Here is a 19,822-nt window from a genome sequence, read left to right on the forward strand (position 1 = left end):
GCAGTCAATGCAATATTCTTGCTGAGATTTTATACTGCTCTCTTGCTCTTTCAGAATCTGTTGGATACATTTCCCTGCACACCTTGTTTCCAAGTGCTCTGAGATTGTCTCTCTGTGAGTGACTCGCAATGATGATAGGAAGCCAGAGAGACGACAGGGTGAAGTCAAAGGAACATGCAAATGAAAATAAAGAACTGTAAATTTCATGTACAGGACACAGACACCAAACTCACAATGTTCCCTTCATAGCCCCTATTTGAAACGAGTAAACCGTGTGGCCACTTCTGTTACGTATCTCTCACTTGGTGTACAATAATTCACACAGAGGGTTGAAAAATCACAACAAAATGACAAATGAAAATGAAAAAGGACTTGCATAATTTGTAAATACATTTTGTATGTATCTGTATACTATTCTTTTGCTTTGCTATGCAAGCTACCCTAATGTCTGTCTTTTTTTAATTTATTTATTTATTACGTTGACTCATTTTTCATTGGCGCTCAAACCATTTGCTTATCTTGATGAAGCTACTGTATTATTGTACTTTGCACAGAGCGTTTTGGTGGAAATAAGCACAAACCCATTGTTTGCTAAGCCGAAGAGAAGAATCATGATGTTGGGAATACTTACTGAAAACACCTCCTATGTTGAGCATTAAAAAGAGAGCAACAAAGGTGATAATGCGGTTTTTAATAAGCCAAGAAACGGTGTTATGTAATATTTGCTGTGAATTTTATGATGCATTAACGACTACTTGCAAAATGTTCCACTTTTATGGTAACAAAGCGACACATCACCTGTGATATCCAAAGCAAGGCAAATGGGTATTGTATGTGTGTGTGTGTCCCTTCACGCCCTTTCCTTGAAAGTATGTTAATATAATATACAGTATATATATTTATTACTTTGGGTACTTCATTTTCAATTGCTTACAATGATATGATAAGAGTGCAATATTCAAAACACGATGCCACTATACAGTAGATTGTAATGCTCTGTTTTAAATACCGATATTTGGCAGAACAAAATTCTGATAACCGACTAATCGGTTAACTTTTTTTACTTTGCTTTATGTCTTTGTATTTGTTTAGTTTAACAACAGAGGGAAAGATCGTCAAATTTTTTTGTTTCTTTGTGTTCGGGGGTGTTTGAATGTCATATTTGTATTATGTTGTAGCTGTTAATGTGTATGAAAAAAAGAACACAATCGGCAAGTTTTGCTGATTAAAATGTCTAATATGGGCTGATTAAATCGTGTGAATCAGTCAGATGTATGGTACAAACCCCAATCCCAATGAAGTTGGGACTTTATAGTAAAACATACCGTATTGGCCCCAATATAACACGACCCTGATTATAAGAGGACCCCCTCTTTTTCAAGACTCAAGTTTGAAAAAAGACTTTTTGAACACCAAATTTAATTTTTATATAGAGAATAATTACATTACATCTGAAACAAATGATTATAAAAATATATTCGAGAGAAAAAGCATGTTATTTTGCCTCATTCAAATCATGCAAAAACTGTCTACCGCTATTCGTATTTTTCTTCTTCGTGACAGGGGTTCGCTTTGGCCTGGGGAGTTATGTTCAGCATTCGCTTTAAATATATCTGGCGCCATCTAGCGTTGTGAATGGGTATAACGTCTAGACCCCGAATGTAAGACGATCCCCACTTGTTCAGTCTTTTTTCAATGCAAAAAACACCGTCTTATATTCGGGCCAGTACGGTAATTAAAACTGGAATACAATGATTTGCAAGTTCAATGTTGAAACTGATGAACTTTATTGTTTTGCAAATATTCACTTTTATTGATTTGATGCCTGCAACACATTCCATAAAATGCTGTGACAGGGGCATGTTTACCACAGTATTCCATCATCCTTTTAAAACTGAGGACGTTACTTGGTGGAGCTTTGGAAGTGGAATTGTTTCCCATTCTTGATTCAAAGCTTAAGTTGCTTAACATCCAACACTGTAGTATTTTGGTTTTGGATTGTTTATTTCTGGTAATGGGAATCTTTACCTGCCAGACTGGTTTGCCCTCAGGAATACACAACCACACACAGTAGGGGCAATTTTCAATCCTTTGATGCAAAATAAAATGTGTATGTGAAAATGAGCAATGTTTCCTTCCATTTATTCTACTTGCCATTCAAAACTGTTGGAAATCGCTTTATTGTATACAGAAAAATACAAATTTAGTGATGTATTTGTATTTCGACAATCTGAAGCAAAACCTATGATGGTTAATCTTTATTCAAAGTAATTCAGGAGTATCTATTTTTTTATCATATGCAGTTAGAATTATTGTGCTGGGTTGGCCTGAAATTATTGATCTATTCTTATTTCATTCCTTAAAAGCAGCTTATGAAAAATTCATCCACAAGGTTGACAAATGCAAGTGCTATAGTAGAATTTAAAATGCATCATCATACGGTCACTTTGTAAAAGGCATCACAATGAATGTGATTTTGCACAGCCTCGCCCATTACAAGCTCTGACTGCCACATTGTATAAATATAAAAAGATAACCCAAAACACGATTCTGTCTCGGCCGTCTCATGAATTTTGTTTGGCACGTATGCCATGGCTTGGTTGAAAAATCACATTGTTTCTCGTTAAACGAGAGCCAGCAGAGATTTGCTTTGGTTAGCTTGAGGCTATCTGTGAAATCCTGTCTATAACAATGTCTCCAGATTGATCGACCGAGATCAGAGATTGTCTGCAGATATTGTGCAAAAAACTGGGAATTATTGGCTACACCTCACTAATGCTTTAAATCCAGGTGGGTTGCATTTTTCAGAAGTAGTGTGAAGGCACAGAGTGAGTATTTTTTTTTCTCTTTTCTTGTCACAACTTGGCTGAGAAAATAAAAATTGTTAAAAACAGTTGTCAGATGTGTTATCGATGTTCTGTTCCAAAGACAATCATTTGATATAAATATTTTAAACTTACAACACTTTGTAAAACCTTTTGGGTTATTTTGAAAACATTATCATAAAAGCCCATGACCATGGCGGATTTTTCTTTGTATTATTATCCCTGAATATAACAATGCTACCAAGAATAAATTATAGCCACTGAGAAAATAAAAATTGTTAAAACAGAGCTGCTTTCCTCCAAATTTGCTCTTGCTTTCACACACTATCCAAACTTGCATCTGAATTTAAAATGCAGTCCACAATCACAAATCATGAAATTCTTGCTGTACTTTGACAGACCTTTTAAACTTGTTTTGAGCACACGCACTTATTTTCTTTTATTTATTAAGTCGACGCAAAGAAAAAGATCAGTGGGCCAAGAGTGGGCACAAGTAAAAATAATGAATCCATCACATTAATGCATGTGCAGTATTTTTTTATACTGATGCTAATATGAGGATGTTTGTGGTAATCTTAGCAGTATAATTCCACAGCTACTTGGTTAAAAAAATGCGTTTTTTTTAAAATATATATATATATATATATATATACTATATATATACATACTTTTAACAGCATGTTTCTTTCTTAGACAGCAATACTGTCCACTTGGCATCAAACTATGCACACTCCCATTTCACAGTCAGTGACAGACAGCCTTATATCTCCTTAAACAAATTTAAATTTACTACTGCTGCTGAAAGCTCCCTCTCACCCAGCACATTGATTATCTCCGACACGTCTTAATTCCTCACCAACTGTCTGCTTGAACAGAAACTAATCTTTCTCAAACAAACCTTCCATCAAATTGAAGTCTTACATCCCAGCTCCATCACTCACCCTCTCGGAGACACATAACTCATGAGCTTCACACGCACGTCGCCACGTTGTCTATTGTTCTCAATGTTTTTCATTTGAATCACTTTAAATTACAGTGTTCCCTTGAGAAACGAGTCGCAAACATTTTCAAGATATGACCTGTCATTTGGCAGATTTTTTTTGCTCAAATGAGATCGCTTTACAATCAGCAGCAGTTTGGCAAATATTGAACAATGCAAAAGTTTCAATCTGTTCAATGTCCCGTATGGCTGAGTTCATCTGGTGGTGCAGAAGAACCATAGCTTACGTAGTTGTCTCATATAGAATGCAAAGAGTTGACAGCCCCCCACCCCCACACATTTCTGCAGTTCCGCCACATTTGCTTTGACTTGTCAAGGCCAGCTCTTCGTCAACAGATTGCAGAGAAGCTGCTGGATAAACTTGGTATAATTTGAAAATGAAACTTGGCAGAACACACACACTCAGATGAAACACACACACAGTCTCTCAGAAAACAAGCACGTCTGAATAACCGCCTGTAGACAGCTGTCCTTGGTGAGAAGCAAAACAAACCAAGAAAGCAAAATAGAGGCAGACATCCACAGTATAGTGAATTTCCGTAGAAGAATATTTCAAGCAACATTTGAACATTTCTAACTGTTATAAAGTGGTTAAAGAGTTGAATGGTATACAAATGACAGGAATGGGTTTGCACTTAGCATGCTAAGTGGTAAAATCTTATCCCTTCTTTACTCATCACATTCCTCACTACGGGTTTCCTCAACTCCTTTCACAAAAATGACTCAATACATATTGAGCGTGATGACACATCTGACAAAAAAATCCAATGGCATTGGTAAATCAGGTTTAATTCATAAACAGTGGGACAAAATAATTTCCAAGTAAATGTATACAATTCTCTAGAATACTACAGTGGTGCCCTAAGAAATGAACCGAAAATTTTCCACAAGATTGATGCTCCCTCTTCTACTGTTTACAATTCATAAGCTTTCGATACTGTCAGCTGAAGCATAAAATAAATAAACTTAATGAGTTGAATCTTTTGCACATGACTGGTTAAGGAAGATTAGAAAAGTAGAAAACGGGTGCAGACAAGTGTGTAGCTCAAGCAATCATTGATGAGCAGTCAGGACCGACCGTTGGTTGATAATTGCTTGAATGCTGTTAGAAAAGCGAAATTACCTTTACCCCAGTTACATCCCAAATCCGATAAAATTAAAAATGTCATATAACAAGTCGACCTTTGGCCTCAGTCACATCACTGTCAAAATACAGAAATCTCAGCGAATATATTAGCGTGATTTACATTCATGTTCTTGAAAAGATAACACGCCTGGTTAGCCATGATGCATTGGTGTGTGTGTGTGTGTGTGTGTGCGTGTGTGTCTGTGTGTGTGTGTGTGTGCGTGCGTGTTTGTGTGTGTGTGTGTTTGTGTTACATCCTTTTTAGCATCAGCAGAGAAAAACAACAACTATATAGTGTGTATGTATCCATATACCGTATTTTCCGCACTATAAGGCGCACCTAAAAACCTCCAATTTTCTCAAAAGCCGACAGTGCACCTTATAATCAGGTGCGCCTTATATATGAACCAATATTGAGCCACTACAGCAGGCGTGTCCAAAGTCCGGCCCGCGGGACAAATATATATATCTTATATATGGACAACGTTTTAAAATGGGCCATTCATTGAAGGTGCGCCTTATAATCCGGTGCGCCTTATAGTGCGGAAAATACGGTAATTTCTTTTGGTTCTAGATTATGTAATTTTACTGACCATTGTTTGCAGACAGAAGAAAATTGTAAGCATGTGACTTTATTCTTCAAAACCTAAAATCAGAGCACAGCACGGCAAATCACAGAGAGAGCGATCGAATGGAAATTAGAAACGATAACTGGGTTTACTTCAAGTGACAGAGTACCGGTAGTTGTTCCTATGTGCATTATAGGCATCAGACAAAAGTAGACCTGTTAGGTTTTGTTTTGTTTACCATTCTGGAAAATGTCATTCAAGGTGACTTATAGGTAGCATTGACTTTCATTTTTTTTTTCATAAATGAATATTGTGATATTGTTTAGATGCACTTTGATATTCACTTAGTTCTGTATTACTGTCATGGAGTACAGCGATTGTATCATACTGAGGCTAACCCTTCTGATTTCCCAAGCTAATGACATTTAATCAATTTACTGGCAAACTGTTTCATGAATCCATTTAGGTCAGGATGAGTAATAACAGAATGGAGACAGTAGATTTAATTTGAAGAAGTTTGGGACAAGGTTAAGTGAAGAGGGGAAAAAAAGCAGGTGAATGAAAATAATTATAATAATAAAATAAAGGTCCAGGAGCAGAATATTTTAGTAATCCATCCATTAGGATAATGTGCATGCAAAAAATACTCAAAAACAGAGATCTCACTTCTGAATGAAAGCAGCTTAAACTGTACGCAACTGGATGCACAATTGAGATCAACATTCATTTTCTTTGAATCAAGTCAAAAGATCAAATGATTTACACAATTCCACAAAATGCGTACAAGTATGATCATAAAAATAAGTGATTGTGCTTTTCTAACCCAAAGTAGAACAAACCATACAAGGACGCAAGATGTACATCACTAAGAAAACATTAACACTGTCACATAAAATTTCAATTTGAAGCACTTCTGTGGCAGTTAACAATTTACAAGCTGTCTGGAGATGACACAAGCTTTTTTTTAGAATACACAAGTAACGCTCATTATGAAGAATAGTTTTGTAGACAATCACATCAGCCATAACGTGCGCATTTATCTTACATCATCGGCTGAGCCTTTTGTTCAGGTCAGCCAGAATAAAGTCCACAGACATAAACATGAACACTTTTTTTTTCAAACCAACACTGAGTGAGAAATTCAATATAGAAAAACAGCATTTATTGTGCAGTAATTTACTAGTTGTGTTTGTTGTTTTAGTTTTGCCCACACCACCGACCCCAAGTCGTTCAGTGAGGCAGCTGTCGGAGCAGCTGTTATGGTGTCATCAAAAGGCTTCTCAGCTTCTCAGGAACTAGGAAAAGAGAGAACAAAACAAAGTGTGTTGCTAGACAAAATGTTTAACTCAATACTAGTTGTTATTAATTTATACTCCATTTATCTGGCACTTAGAATCCTTTATTTTCCCTCAAGAATCAGCAGTGTGCGTTTGGATGTTGACTTATTTGTTGTACTGGTCTAAATGTACAGAAATGTGCCTTCTAACCTGGTGTGCCTTATATCCCGTGCAGGCTAAACAATGGACATTTCCAAAAATACACCCGTTCATTGAGACTGGGCCCTTATAACTCACCTCACCTCTCTGCTAAATGTTTCTGTTATATCCTAATGTGTCTGTCTGTTTTGATTCCTGGCTTACCTCATCTACTACCGGAGACTCCATCTGTCCTCTGTGTTTGATCCTCGAGTCTTCACAAAGTATAAAGCTGGATGCATTGCGGTCATCAGGCTCGTTTTCAGCTGGACCTGATGGTAAAGCGGTACGATTGTACAGACGAATGTCCCCACATTCTGATGGGGGGGGGGAGCATTTTGAGGATGACTAATCCATAGATGCGACATGCTGAAACACTTTCCATCTGGTACCTGAGTGTTGCTTGCTTTTGCCACCTTCATTTCCGCTTGGTTGAATCTTGTCAATGACCTGGCTCTCTCCCTCCTCAAATGGAGCCTCTCTGACCCGGTGAGTCCCGGTGCTGCCTCTTCGGCCTCGGGTTTCTCCAGATCCCATCCGGGGTAAGGTGGCCCCCCTTACTCTCGAGTCGCTATGGGACATTTGACTGGGGAAATTCAGAGGCATGAACGAATCTGGAGAGGCAGGGGAGTAATGTAGAGCACAGGCAAATTAATTAGATCACATTTCCTGTATCAATTATTTTTCCGTGTTTTACCGTCATTGAAGACATCTTTGGGATGGTAGCTTGGTGGCACACACTGGTTCTGCTTAAACCTTCTGGGCCTTTTCTGCATTATTGCAGGACTCATGTTGCTGTCTGTTGACATGGGACTGCTGGGCCGCTGATGTCGCTGCCCTGAGGTGTAATTTAAAAATTAGTTTGTGTGGTGCTAAGAATTTAAACACGCAATATCATTGAGCCATACTAAATAGTTTGTGGAGCTATTTATCTTATTTTTGAAATCTGACCCAAAATATGCTTGCTTGGGCTCCATAAAGTCACCTCACCTGACTCCTCTGGGTATCTGCACATACGCACGCCTTCTGGCTGGCTGAAATCTCCATCCGTGAAGAAAGATCCTTCTGAGGTGCTGACAATGCTGGACCTGCCTGATGATAAGTTCTCCTCAGATGCAGAGCCCCAGCTGTTTACCATGGACCCTGTGACCGATCTATCCAGCTCCCCTGTGCTGGAGGCTGGGGTCTGTTCCAGCCTGTGGAAAAGCAGTTTGTGCGGGGAGTTATGAGGCAACTTTTGTTTGTGCTGTTGGTTTTTGTGCAGATGGTAGTGGTTTTCGGTAAGTGTTGTCTCGTCTTCCGCGTCATCGTCTTGTTCATCACTTTCCATGTACAGGGGGTTGGAGCTGTCAAGAGATGGCAAGAGTGATTTGTAGCTTTTAAAAGCCAGTCACTGTACATTTTCTCTATAGTGGCAGATTTTTTTCTTTATATTGGGTATCATAAAATGCACAGGTTGTGTTTAATCTCTATGTAATATTTGATTGTTTTGTTACCTGAGATGATTGTTTCCATCATGCACACCATTGCTCATGATTCCGTGTGGATGTGTGGCAGTATGGCAACTATTAGACATGTCAGGGGGAGATGATGCTGCCCCTCTAATTGGTGGAATTGGGCAGCCTTCTGTTCTTTTCTCTGGATCATAGCTGGGGAAAAAAGACTCCTTACATGAGATGTTGACCAACAGAGTAAAAATTGAGTGTCACTCAATATGGGTGAATTTAGTGTAAATCAGTACAAAAAGACTGTCTGCCCATTAGCGGTTAACATTTTTGGTTGCAAAGTGAAAACAACTTTCCTCAATGTCTCTTAGTACATCAGATTTTATTTGAATGCATCATTTTTGCACTCGTGCATCCGACGAAGAGATTTGTTAATAATGAAAATAGAAGTCCACCTCTTCTCCATGGGGAGACTGTACTCATCACCGTTCCAGGCAATAGCATGAGGAGGAGAAAGAGCATCTCCCCAGCTAACCGCAGTATGTTTTGGAGTCTTCATGGCCCGAGGTCCTTTCTTTTGGTTTTGACTTCCTGAGAAATTAGTAGAAGAGTCAAAGAGTGCACCTTTTGGCTTGATTTGTTTCAAAGCGGTATAGCCCTGAGCGTTCGTTACCTGAGGTGCTGTTGCTACCCCTGTCTGAGCTGTGATGCGAGCCTCCCATACTGTGATCTTGGTTATGGTTGTAGGGGCTGCTTTTGTGATGTACTAAGCCTTCATTTCCTTCTAGATGATCTGAACAAAGAGGAGTGTTAAAACGTGGTGTTAATTTTATTCTCTCTGTCAAATTTGATCCTACTTTACCTTTATTTCGAACGTTTTGCTCTATGATGTTGTATTGCATCTGTGTGGCCATCTCTTTTGGTAGTGGAGGAGGATTTGGTGGCTGATTCCAGCAGGGCATGTTCATAGACTCCGATGGATGAGTCTTGTTTTTAATATTGGCCTGAATAAGTTGGGTGGTAGCATAGGGGATCGGTTCATAGCCATCTGAGGAATCTCCTCCTGGACTTGCATAGCACAGGTTGGAATTGTTGAATGTCTTGATTTCATTGAGCTTGTTGCTGAGGTTGACATCCGTATAAAAAGTTGTCTCTGAGCCAAGCTGTCCCCCGTGTGTGTTGTCTGGGTGCTTTCCATAGTTGGCGATGCAATCGGCTAAATAGGACATATAACAGCAGCAATAATAGAAATGAAAACACAGTTGTTCCCAGTTGTTATGATTGATGACACAAAGCACGTCAGAGACCCGACACTCACTAACCTGGTCGGCTGTATGTTGTCATGTTACTGTCACTGGTGCCGTTACCGTTATTGCAGCAGTTGATGCTGCAGTCCTTATGATTGGCGCATGCATTCGGCCAATTATCCGGCAGCCACAACTGGTTCAGAGGTTCACCCATGCCGAGAAGGCCGGGCCTGCAACCCAGAGGGGCCATCACTCAAAACCTCCTTCTTTCATATCTTTAATGAGCATGACAACTTTTACAATAGGTAGACAACACCTCCTAGCGTTTCAACAATGCAGCTGCAATACAATTCCAAAAAGACTCAAAATACCACTTGCCTGCCAGCGCTGCACACAGATTCTCCTCTTTGATATGCAACTGAAAAATAAGGTGGAAAACATTTATTGTTGATGAGCTGTCACAAACAGGAAGTGCCAGAGGCAAAGAAGAAATACGACAGACAAGAAAAGTCAGGAGTTCATGCCAACTTTTTTTAGGGCATGAAGTCTGACTTGGTCGCATTGGAGGGAAAAAATAAACAAATTGTTTAAACGCAATGTCTTAATGTCACAATTGATCTGAACATCTTAACAAGTGATACAATTGTATTGTTTTTACCTGTTGGTGTGAAGGTGAATGATGGCACTGAAGAGAAAGAAAAAAAGTTAATTAATTAACATGGTAAGAAGCAACAATAGCTACTCATCCCTTCATTTATCTGATGCTGTGTGCCCACCATATTGATGATGAGCTCTAAGTCAAAGATTTAAAAAGCACGCAATCAATCATCAGTATCTATCTTAGGCATGTGAAAAGGTTAATCAGAGACTTGAGGGATAAGGGAAATTTAACACTGGAATTGCACTGAAGGTAATGGCAGGTTGACAGGTCTGTGTGTCCAAACACAGCAGTGAGAAAATGACGTTCGAGCATCGAAAGGTCAGCCTTCAAACGTCTGTGTTGCGTGCATGCGGCAGCTCTTAATTGTGTCTGAAGACTCAGTGCCAAAAGACAGATTAGAAAACATTATCCCCTCCTCTTTGACTGACTAATCACCAATTTGAAACGTGTTTTAATGTCATTAATAAAAATAGATATCGTGTTTAAACACAAGTCACCTCTAAAGGATGATTATTAGGCCAATTTCGTAGATCTCGCTTTCTGAAGCCTTGTATGTTCTATGTGGGTGTTAGTTTTTACTAATTATTGACCAATATTAAGTATTGATAAGGCCTTACTCTCTGATGATGCAACATCATTTGTTGAACGGTTCTTGTCTCCTGATAGGTGATTATTATGGAGGAACGTGATATGCACATTTATTTATCTAAATGTATCATCGACATAAAGATCACAGACCCTTGCGGATGCCGGTGTACGTGCTGCTGAGGCCACTTCTCTTCTTGCGGTGACGGTACAGCCACACACTGAAAATCATAAGAACGAACCAGCAGGTGGCGCCAATGCCTGCAATAAATGCTGGTTGCTTCACCACGTCTGAAATGTGTGACAATGTGTCCTTTTCCTCACTCAGATCCATCATCTGACCAGCAGAGTCTAGGAAACAAAAATACATTACACATGGGTCAAAATCTAGTAATGATGCTTCAGGTTGATGGTTATACAACACGGTGACTATTCTTTAGCATCTGCCAAACAGTTTTGAGGTTACTCTCGCTTCCTCCAGGTACTGAGTTCCCCGCCACACCTTACTTTTTTTTACTTTACAACAAAAACAAATCTCCTGTAAACGTACTTTATAATATGTTCCACACTGCCATACAAGTGTAATGGCTCGGAGCCAAATACTATTTACAATTCAGGACTCTTACCAAACTGAAAGAACATGACCTTGCTCTTGACCCCAGGTCCGGCACCATTGCTTGCCGCGACCTCTACACTGTAGCGAATCCCCGGTGCCAAACCGGGAACCAGTACAGAGAAGGTGTAGCTGTCGACAGATTGGTTCACGTGATAGCGACTCTCATTACCCAGGCACCAGATCTGTCAAAAAAAAAAAGACACGGTGAGAAAGAGAAGATAACAGTGATTGCCTTAGGGACATCAGTGGTACCTCAAAGACACAGTTTAGACTTTAAATTGAATACACATGACTGTAAGCGTGACTTGAGGGGAGCAAAGGACAGATATTCTTTTCATACCTTGTACTCCTGAATGACTTGTGCCTCCTCGGGGACTGGAGGTGCTTTCCATGATACGAGGATTGCAGTACCATTGGTATCGCTCTTTGTTACAGTAACATCCTGAGGTGCTCGTCTTGGTGCTACAAAAGAACAAATGTAGATATGTAAACACTAACCTGGCGATGATAGTGATAACAAAAATACACACCTATAATAATGAGTAAAACTAAAAATGAGCAATTCACCTTCTTCCAACGTTCTGATCACCTTCACCTCACTGTCGGCTCCCTGGAATTCGTCAAAAAAGGGCCGCACTTTGAACTCATAGATGGCGCCTTTCTTGAGCTGACCGATCAACACTCCGTCCTTATGTGGGGCACGTACATCCAGGACAGTCCACTGGCCCTCAGGTTGACCGTGCTCAGCTGAGGGCCTGTACAACAGCTTGTAGCCTTGAATGTACACAGAGTGCTGCTCAACCTGGTGCAGAAAAAAACCCCATCAATGTCAATTTCACACCACAACAGAGACTCTATATAAGGATCTCAGTCTATATTGAATACAATTAAAATAAAGCTTCCCTCCCATTTTATTTTTCATTCTGGAGAAGCCAATTAACCCTGAATGATGCTCACAAACGTAACTATGGCAACTGACGTAACGTCCTGTACTTTTGCGCCATATTCTGACTGTCTGCTGTATGCACACTTGCTCCATTTTTGCTCCTCTTATTTATTATGTTATTTGTTTATTTATTATTTATTCATCGCTCTTATTTATTCATCGTTTGTGCCTTTTTGTTTTTACTTTTTGTGTTGTTTACTTGTATGTATATTGTGTACTATGTCTTGTCACCATGGGATAGTGGGAAACGTAATTTTGATCTCTTTGTGTGTCTTGACATGTGAAGAAATTGACAATAAAGCAGACTTTGACTTTTGACTTTGACTTTGAAGCAGCGCAACACTCAACTGCCCAACAACGATCCGTAAAAGGTAACCACTTGTAAACATTATGCTTAGTTCTCACAACAAAGGCTGTGTCAAAGTTACTTCAGTCTACTTACCATCCAGTTCACCCGGACCGCAGAGGACGACACAACCGTGGGAGTGTTTAGGTGGATCACCACATCCCCCAACTCCCTCTGGATGTGACTTGGGTCTGTTCCCTCAGCTGTATAAGTGCTGTCTTTTAGTCACAAAAAGAGACAAAAACACTGTGGTTATGTTCAAATGGGAACTAAAATGTATATATTCCGAGAATGTTCCCACTGACCGAGCGTCCGGATTGAATCTGAAATGGTACTGGGGTCGCTGAGGCCGTAAGCGTTGACAGCTCTGATCATAAAAAGGTAAACGGTGCCAGGTTTCAGGTTCTTCAGGACAAAAGTCTGCATCTGCACATGCTCGGCTAAGGTCACCCATCTGCTGCCTAAAGTATGACTGCAAAAGAAATGAAAACATAATATATTTAATGTTTTATAGATAATGTGTGGGAAATGTATTGTGAGGTGATACTGAAGATATTTTCGAGGCATCTCACCTGAATGCCTCTATTAGGTAAGATGTAGGCGTTGCACCACCATTGGGGTTGGCTTTCCATGAAAGAGTGACAGAAGTGGGGCTAACGTCAGTAATCTCTGGTTTCGTTGGGGCACCAGGCAGCATGGCGGGGCCTGAAGGTCCACTGGTCTGGACAATGACTCCAAACTCTGACATGTACAAAAATATACGTTCCGTTGCTAACAAACTGGGTGAATTTGAGTTTTGCCGTATTTGTTTGTGACAAGGATATAGTATTGTGTTAAAATCCTTCATCTCACTGCTCCGAAATGGCGCAATATTAAAAAATCTATTGGTTTATAATTTTAAACTGTTTTCCATTTCTAATCCCGTCATACACCCTTAAGCAACATTTACATACCCTCTACTTGTAAATATGCTGTCCAGGAGGCCTCTCCATTGGGACTAGAAGCCACACAAGTATAGAAGCCGGTATCTCCAAGCTGAGGAATTAAATAAAAAATGTTTGCCACGGATAAGTGATCATTATCAAATCAAATAATTGTGCCCCACTGTACCTTTGTGTAGCGAATCTCAAGTGAGCCGCTTTCTGCTATGGACAAACGTGTGTCCAGTGGTGACAGCACGGCACCGTCCTTCTTCCAGTGTACCGACGGAGGTGGCATGCCAGCTGTATGGCAACTCAACACTGCTGTGCTGTCCACAGGAACCGTCTGATTGACCGGGCCCTGTCTAATTACAGGGGGAGGTAATTCTGAGCCAGCTATAGGAAAGAGGAGAAAGCAAGGACATGGATGAAAATACACTTACCCATTGATCCCTAACACAATAAATATTGAGGTTAAGATTTTTACTTATTACACGCAACAGAAACTCCAAACTGGCATTTTATTTTTTTTGCACAAGTATATTAACCATTAAAAAAAAAAACACAAAACTGGTCGATTAATCCTTTTATTGTCCAACTGATAAAGATTCAATTCTGTGGATAATATAGCTACGCTATAATAGGAATTTGAAAACTTCTAACTGATGTCCGAGCCATTCTGAGAGTGAAAACGCTGCCTCAAATTGAAAAAAACGATAAGATATGGAAGATATTTAGAGGAAAGTTGCTAAAGCGAGAGAACAATAGAAGGATGTGCAGCCAGTGGAGGAAAAAGAAATCAACTTCTCCCCTCCAGCAGAGCAACTAATCATTCGTTCGACAGTAGGTAGTGATGGAGGTGGCTTCGAGCGCAGCCTTACTAAGATAACACAGCCCTCCCTCTTCACTTCCCATCTTCCATTTTAAAGCCCGGTGAAATGGGACAGGGCTTCTAAATAAATAAGACTAACCAAAAAAAGTTGATGGAAACATGCCTTTAAAACCGCCAGAGGTATTACCAGCTGGTTATTTCCATACAAATGTGGCCCTCCAAATGGGGATGAAAGAGATGTAGCGGGATGGAGAGAGAGAGAAAGAGTAAAGTGCTAATAGATCACAGCAAAATGGGGGAAAAAAACCACCCTGTGTTTCTTGATTCGTATTACCTCAACCAGCTTTCATAGTGTAGATGCCTCATTTTCTTTTTAAAGCCATTGCAAGGGTGCTGACGAGTGAAAGCTGCAGTCTACCTCCAAACTAGCCAGTAAACCCTTGGGCAGTTTCTTTCATTAATTTTGAATATATACTGACAAAGGGACATGCTCATGTGAGCACGTGAGTCATTGAACAATGTTTAACCCTTTGATGCTGAATGCAAATCAGTAATGCGGCAGCCATGTGTATGTATTGTGATGGCTAAAAAATTATGGAGGTCGAAAGACCGGCTCTCGTCACTCACAATCGGTAACCTCCAACAGTGCTTTGGTAATAACGCTGCCAGCAATATTGAGAGCCTGACAGCTGTACAGGCCGCCATCAGATTGTTGAACATCGGTGATGGTCAAACTGCCCATCTGGGAGACTGACACACGGCTGAAGGGCTGCGGTGCCGAGAATAAAAGACTCTGCAGGGAGAGTTCGAATAAACCCATGAGTTCATTTCAATCATCTTCTTTTGTGAAGAGACAGAAAGGCTGAAGGTCATTCTTACTTCACTGCCCTCCCTCTGCCAGAAGATAGCGGGCTGCGGGTTACCCGTGGCCTCACACTGGAAGGTGACAGTCCTTCCTATTGCCGCCACCTGGTTTCTGGGGCGTAAGGCAAATGCTGGTCTCACTGCGGAATGACGACAAACAGCTTAAAACACTATTTTCAAAAACGTGTGTGCAATATAAACTCTCAACCTTCCTCTGAACAGAGTTACACCGTAAGAGAGTATATAAGCATGGACATACTGTTGCTGGCTGATGGTGGGTGAAGGATGGATGACAAACTTACCAGAGTTGACTATAAGGGGGAGAAAACACAGAAAATAACAATGTGATGAGTAATGGAGGCAGATGTAGTTCTAATCCTAGTCATGCAAGAGCTGTCACTTTGTTAAATGAGGAAGCACAATGGAATTAGAAAAATAGGTCACTGAAATGAAATAACATGTAAAAATGTATTTGGCTAAGAAGGTTTGGTGGCTGTAGCCATTGCATAACATTCACTTTTTGTTTTGTTTACATTTTGTGTTATAGTTTTAATCTCGTGAAGCACATTGTATAGGAAATAAAACTGCCTTGTTTTGCCTAGACTTTTTTTTAAATTACAGTCAAAATGTATTCAATTACAGCAGTAAATGGTTAGCTCATGCACATTTGTAACCCTAGAAGACAGGATTAGTTCTCTTCTCTGGCTTATAAGTAGTTGTCATAAATGTCAAGGATTTGGATTTAAAAAAAAGCCTTTTTGAGCTGCAGCAAGAGAATGTGTCAAGGGCATTAAATATTAAGGCGGACTGACCGTGAACAGTAAGCATAGCAGATGTTTCAGACTTGCCAACCATGTTCTCCACCACACATGTATAGGAACCCTCATCTGAAGAGGTCACTTGGCGAACAATCAAAGTGTGGTCTTCTAGGATTTCATATCTAAAAGAATGGAGGGAGGGGGGAGAGGTATTACTTGATGGAAGGGAGAGGTTGAACCATTGTGTTGTCATGTTCAAAAAAAAAAAAGGTGGGTGTAATTTACCTGCCCTTAGGTAGCTCCGAATCATCTTTCCTCCAGCGGACCGTCGGAACAGGATCACCTTGAGCCGCACAGTGGAACTCCACACTCCCGTCTGCCAGCACCACTGCACTGCTGGGCCGCTTGAGGAACGTTGGACGCTCTAGTGGCCAAATACTTCAATTCAATCTCAGAATTCTTGACATCATTCCTCTTCCACATCAAAATCATCTTTCACTACAGACGTTCCTTTTTACACAACAGAGTAGAATCTTCATATTAGGCCAAATGTATTTTTAAAGATCCTCGTAATGATTACTTGCATGTCTACTTCAAAGGTCATTAGTGGTGTATTACGTTTGGAGTATTTTCACCTTTGGAGTGCATTCTGCAAGATTATTCCCACAGCCTTGAATAGCTTTATACGGCTTTAGACGGTAGATTCCACACCCCAACCAAGGTCATCTCGCTGGGATACTGATAAGAGCTCAATTCCAATGGGAGATGTTTAGAAAAAGGGGTGGGAGGGATTGAGAATTAAGGCTGAAGGCTAAACTTTGGTTGTGGAAGGGAGTAAGATGCTCTTCAGGATTTTACCATCTTTAGTATTTTTAACACATTGACCGAAAGGATATTTGGACAAAGTGATGCATTCTAACATTCAGGGAAAAAGAATTGCAAAGGTGCTGATGTTACCAAGCACAGTGAGTTCGGCGATTTCACTCTCACGCTCCCCAACCATGTTGGTTCCAACACAAATGTATTTTCCTGCGTCGCTCTTCCTGCTGTTGGTGATCATCAGCTTGCCACTGCGGATCTAAACGTAAAAGCACACAGAATATTTACACAGCTGTATTTGCACAAGCCCCTAGCAGCATCTCTCTGCGCATCATTTGTTAGTCACAAAGTGTGCATGATTTGGCCATAACTGCGGAACTTTGTATTAAAACGTACTACACATGTTTAAATGTGAATAATTACTTCTTACTGTACCTTTTGTTCATGTAACCATACCTTATGAGTAGCTTATAGTGTAATAATATATCTGTGTACATCTGTATGCATCACAGAACGTAACTGCCTTGAGTCTTTTCCAAAGGTCAACCGATATAGTTACATAATTCATAACCGAGAACAAAGACCCTCCGCTTCTTTGTCGAGAGCCCCCTCTGATCTCCTGTCTGCTTACTTTGCCTTTAACAAACTTTTTAACTTTACTATTCTTATATCAGCAAACACACATCACGGTGTTTGCATTTTTTATATTATCCACTCTGCAACCCCGCAGGGCACAAAACCTGTCTTTATCTGAATGGAAGCCTTTGCGCAAATAGTCTTTCACTTCCCACTGTTGTAGATAATGCTTGTAGCACAACACAGCCGCAAGCGACTACAATAAGGAAGCAAACACACAAGGCCGAAGCAAGATGACGACAACCTTCTTTACAAAAATAAGCACTTGGCTTTTATAATAAAGCTTATTTAATTCAAGGACTTCTATTAATACTTAGCAGAGGTCAAGAAGTCAAAGGTCAAGGCTGCCCGCTGTGTCGCGCTAGCTAAGGAAGCCGGGGTATTCAGCGTCACGCTGAATAGCACCTGATGGCCACTCAACAGCATATGGATAGAAACCCTCATTAAATTGATGCTGCGGGGAGATATTCAACATATACCAGAACGAGCCCCTCACCCACAAAAATGATCTGCCGATAAAGCAGCTCTAGCATTTGAAAAGTAAAAAAACTGTGGTTTGTAAGCATTACGCGCATCTCTTGTAATTGAGTACATTGTACAGATTCAGTTAATCCTTCCAGTATTCAGTGGCTTCGTCAGAGATTTGCGCTATTGGAAAAATAAATAAATGAAATATTATGCAGGTATTTGTGGGAATTAGGTTTGCTGAGTCTACAACATTAAGATACACAAACCCATTTTAAAATTAGCAGCAGTGCAATGACATCAGCGAACTATCCCTTAAAGGCTGCTAAAAACATCTTCCACTAACATTTGTGGTGTGTTGTACCGATGCACTTTTAGCAACTGATTAAAGAGTTAGCTTATTTTTTTTCTCCAGGAGTGACCACTTCCTATTTTAGCTGCAATTTCAGTGGCAAGAAAATTGGTTTGTTGAGCCTTCATGTGCAACCCCAAAACCTCAACTTTCAGTCCTGTTCTGCATAAATAAGGTCTGTTGAGATACACGCACTCGGTGATAGCTTAATGGTGCGCGTTCAGCAGCTTATTGCAAAGTGCATAGTTGAAACGCAACTTTAATGAAAAACGCTAAATCGCTGTTGTGTGTAAGAGAACCTTGTAAATACAAAAACACCTTTTAAATGCACATGGACAATGGCGGAGCCAGGATTGTTTTTTCTTGGGGCGGGGGCTTGGGTGACCAAGGAGATCTCGGGGGTCTCCAAAATAATTTTTTTACAAACCTCCAAAAATTCTTCAGAAAATGCTGATAAGCTTTCATTACGATTGAAATATAGAAAAAAAATCCCTAAAGTGAATTATCTGTCCTGGCACCTGAGGGGGGGAGGCTCCTCCACGCATAACTCTGGAAGGGCCAGTGCCACCAGTGCACATACATCACAAAGGAAACAAGGTGGCGCTTTTGATCGACTTCTATTTTCTTTGAAAAGTAAATTGTCTTTTAGGTGAACTTTTGTGGCAAAGTCATATTTCCATAGTTGGGAGGACAAAGACAGGCGTGCAAGGAGTACAAAGCAAAAGAAGCCTTTGTATTTGTCTCACAGGAGCCTCTGCATGGTTCTGATCCCTGCCTCTCCTTAAATCACAGCTTTCTGCTGTGTCCATCACAACCCCCGAGAGACACTCTACCTGTCACTGTGCACTAACTGAACTTTCAAACATGCAACACATCAACGCAAAGCTCCTTGCCAACATTTATTAAAGACATGCAAGTTTGACGTCATGGCTTGTGGTGCACAGCGCATGACGTAATGCCGTACACGGCATCAAATGCAAAGTCGACGTATCTTACTGTAATTCGTTCCTCTCTGTCGTCTATGTTCAATCCATTTTTCCTCCACGAGATAGTGGGCTCGGGATGTCCACGGGGTGGCTGGCACTCCAGCACTGCGGGCTCACCCACTGCAACCATGACGTCGACTGGGTTCTGTCTGAAGTCATCACGTAGAACTGAAACAGAAAACATCAAAGCTGTATATGCATATCAGTTACAGGTTTTATTATTGACTTGTTTGCTTTAATAGCAGGTTGCCAACTTGCAAGCTGACATGTTAATTAGAATATTGTGAAATAATAACAGATGAAGAACTATAATCCTACTGTGTATGTCAGAAGGTTCCATACTGACCAA

General features: G+C 40.4%; 2 protein-coding genes across 6 annotated transcripts in view; one reads left to right on the forward strand and one right to left on the reverse strand.

The window, feature by feature from the left end:
• The window catches only part of LOC119133637 (roundabout homolog 2-like), a 48,666-nt gene extending 47,269 nt beyond the window's left edge, over positions 1 to 1,397 (forward strand). For both annotated transcript variants that reach the window (XM_037269653.1, XM_037269656.1), the window contains one exon: positions 55 to 1,397. In XM_037269653.1, the coding sequence (XP_037125548.1) occupies positions 55 to 56 (2 nt within the window). In that variant the 3' untranslated portion in view covers positions 57 to 1,397. The remainder of the gene's footprint in view (positions 1 to 54) is intronic.
• Positions 1,398 to 5,567: 4,170 nt separating this feature from the next.
• The window catches only part of LOC119133596 (roundabout homolog 1-like), a 49,586-nt gene continuing 35,331 nt past the window's right edge, over positions 5,568 to 19,822 (reverse strand). For 2 of the 4 annotated variants that reach the window (XM_037269585.1, XM_037269588.1), the window contains 28 exons: positions 19,484 to 19,641; positions 17,173 to 17,293; positions 16,501 to 16,639; positions 16,270 to 16,397; positions 15,760 to 15,768; positions 15,473 to 15,597; positions 15,221 to 15,386; positions 13,952 to 14,157; positions 13,795 to 13,876; positions 13,414 to 13,582; positions 13,147 to 13,313; positions 12,938 to 13,059; positions 12,117 to 12,351; positions 11,890 to 12,011; positions 11,560 to 11,731; positions 11,087 to 11,284; positions 10,346 to 10,372; positions 10,066 to 10,105; positions 9,763 to 9,917; positions 9,303 to 9,656; positions 9,114 to 9,233; positions 8,896 to 9,031; positions 8,492 to 8,644; positions 7,986 to 8,341; positions 7,693 to 7,833; positions 7,388 to 7,609; positions 7,161 to 7,312; positions 5,568 to 6,815 (listed from right to left, as the gene is read on the reverse strand). In XM_037269585.1, the coding sequence (XP_037125480.1) occupies positions 6,801 to 6,815; positions 7,161 to 7,312; positions 7,388 to 7,609; positions 7,693 to 7,833; positions 7,986 to 8,341; positions 8,492 to 8,644; positions 8,896 to 9,031; positions 9,114 to 9,233; positions 9,303 to 9,656; positions 9,763 to 9,917; positions 10,066 to 10,105; positions 10,346 to 10,372; positions 11,087 to 11,284; positions 11,560 to 11,731; positions 11,890 to 12,011; positions 12,117 to 12,351; positions 12,938 to 13,059; positions 13,147 to 13,313; positions 13,414 to 13,582; positions 13,795 to 13,876; positions 13,952 to 14,157; positions 15,221 to 15,386; positions 15,473 to 15,597; positions 15,760 to 15,768; positions 16,270 to 16,397; positions 16,501 to 16,639; positions 17,173 to 17,293; positions 19,484 to 19,641 (4,190 nt within the window). In that variant the 3' untranslated portion in view covers positions 5,568 to 6,800. The remainder of the gene's footprint in view (positions 6,816 to 7,160; positions 7,313 to 7,387; positions 7,610 to 7,692; positions 7,834 to 7,985; positions 8,342 to 8,491; positions 8,645 to 8,895; positions 9,032 to 9,113; positions 9,234 to 9,302; positions 9,657 to 9,762; positions 9,918 to 10,065; positions 10,106 to 10,345; positions 10,373 to 11,086; positions 11,285 to 11,559; positions 11,732 to 11,889; positions 12,012 to 12,116; positions 12,352 to 12,937; positions 13,060 to 13,146; positions 13,314 to 13,413; positions 13,583 to 13,794; positions 13,877 to 13,951; positions 14,158 to 15,220; positions 15,387 to 15,472; positions 15,598 to 15,759; positions 15,769 to 16,269; positions 16,398 to 16,500; positions 16,640 to 17,172; positions 17,294 to 19,483; positions 19,642 to 19,822) is intronic. The other 2 variants (XM_037269587.1, XM_037269586.1) reach the window with 2 other exon arrangements.

Source organism: Syngnathus acus, chromosome 14 (assembly GCF_901709675.1).
Source record: "Syngnathus acus chromosome 14, fSynAcu1.2, whole genome shotgun sequence".
NCBI lineage: Eukaryota > Metazoa > Chordata > Actinopteri > Syngnathiformes > Syngnathidae > Syngnathus > Syngnathus acus.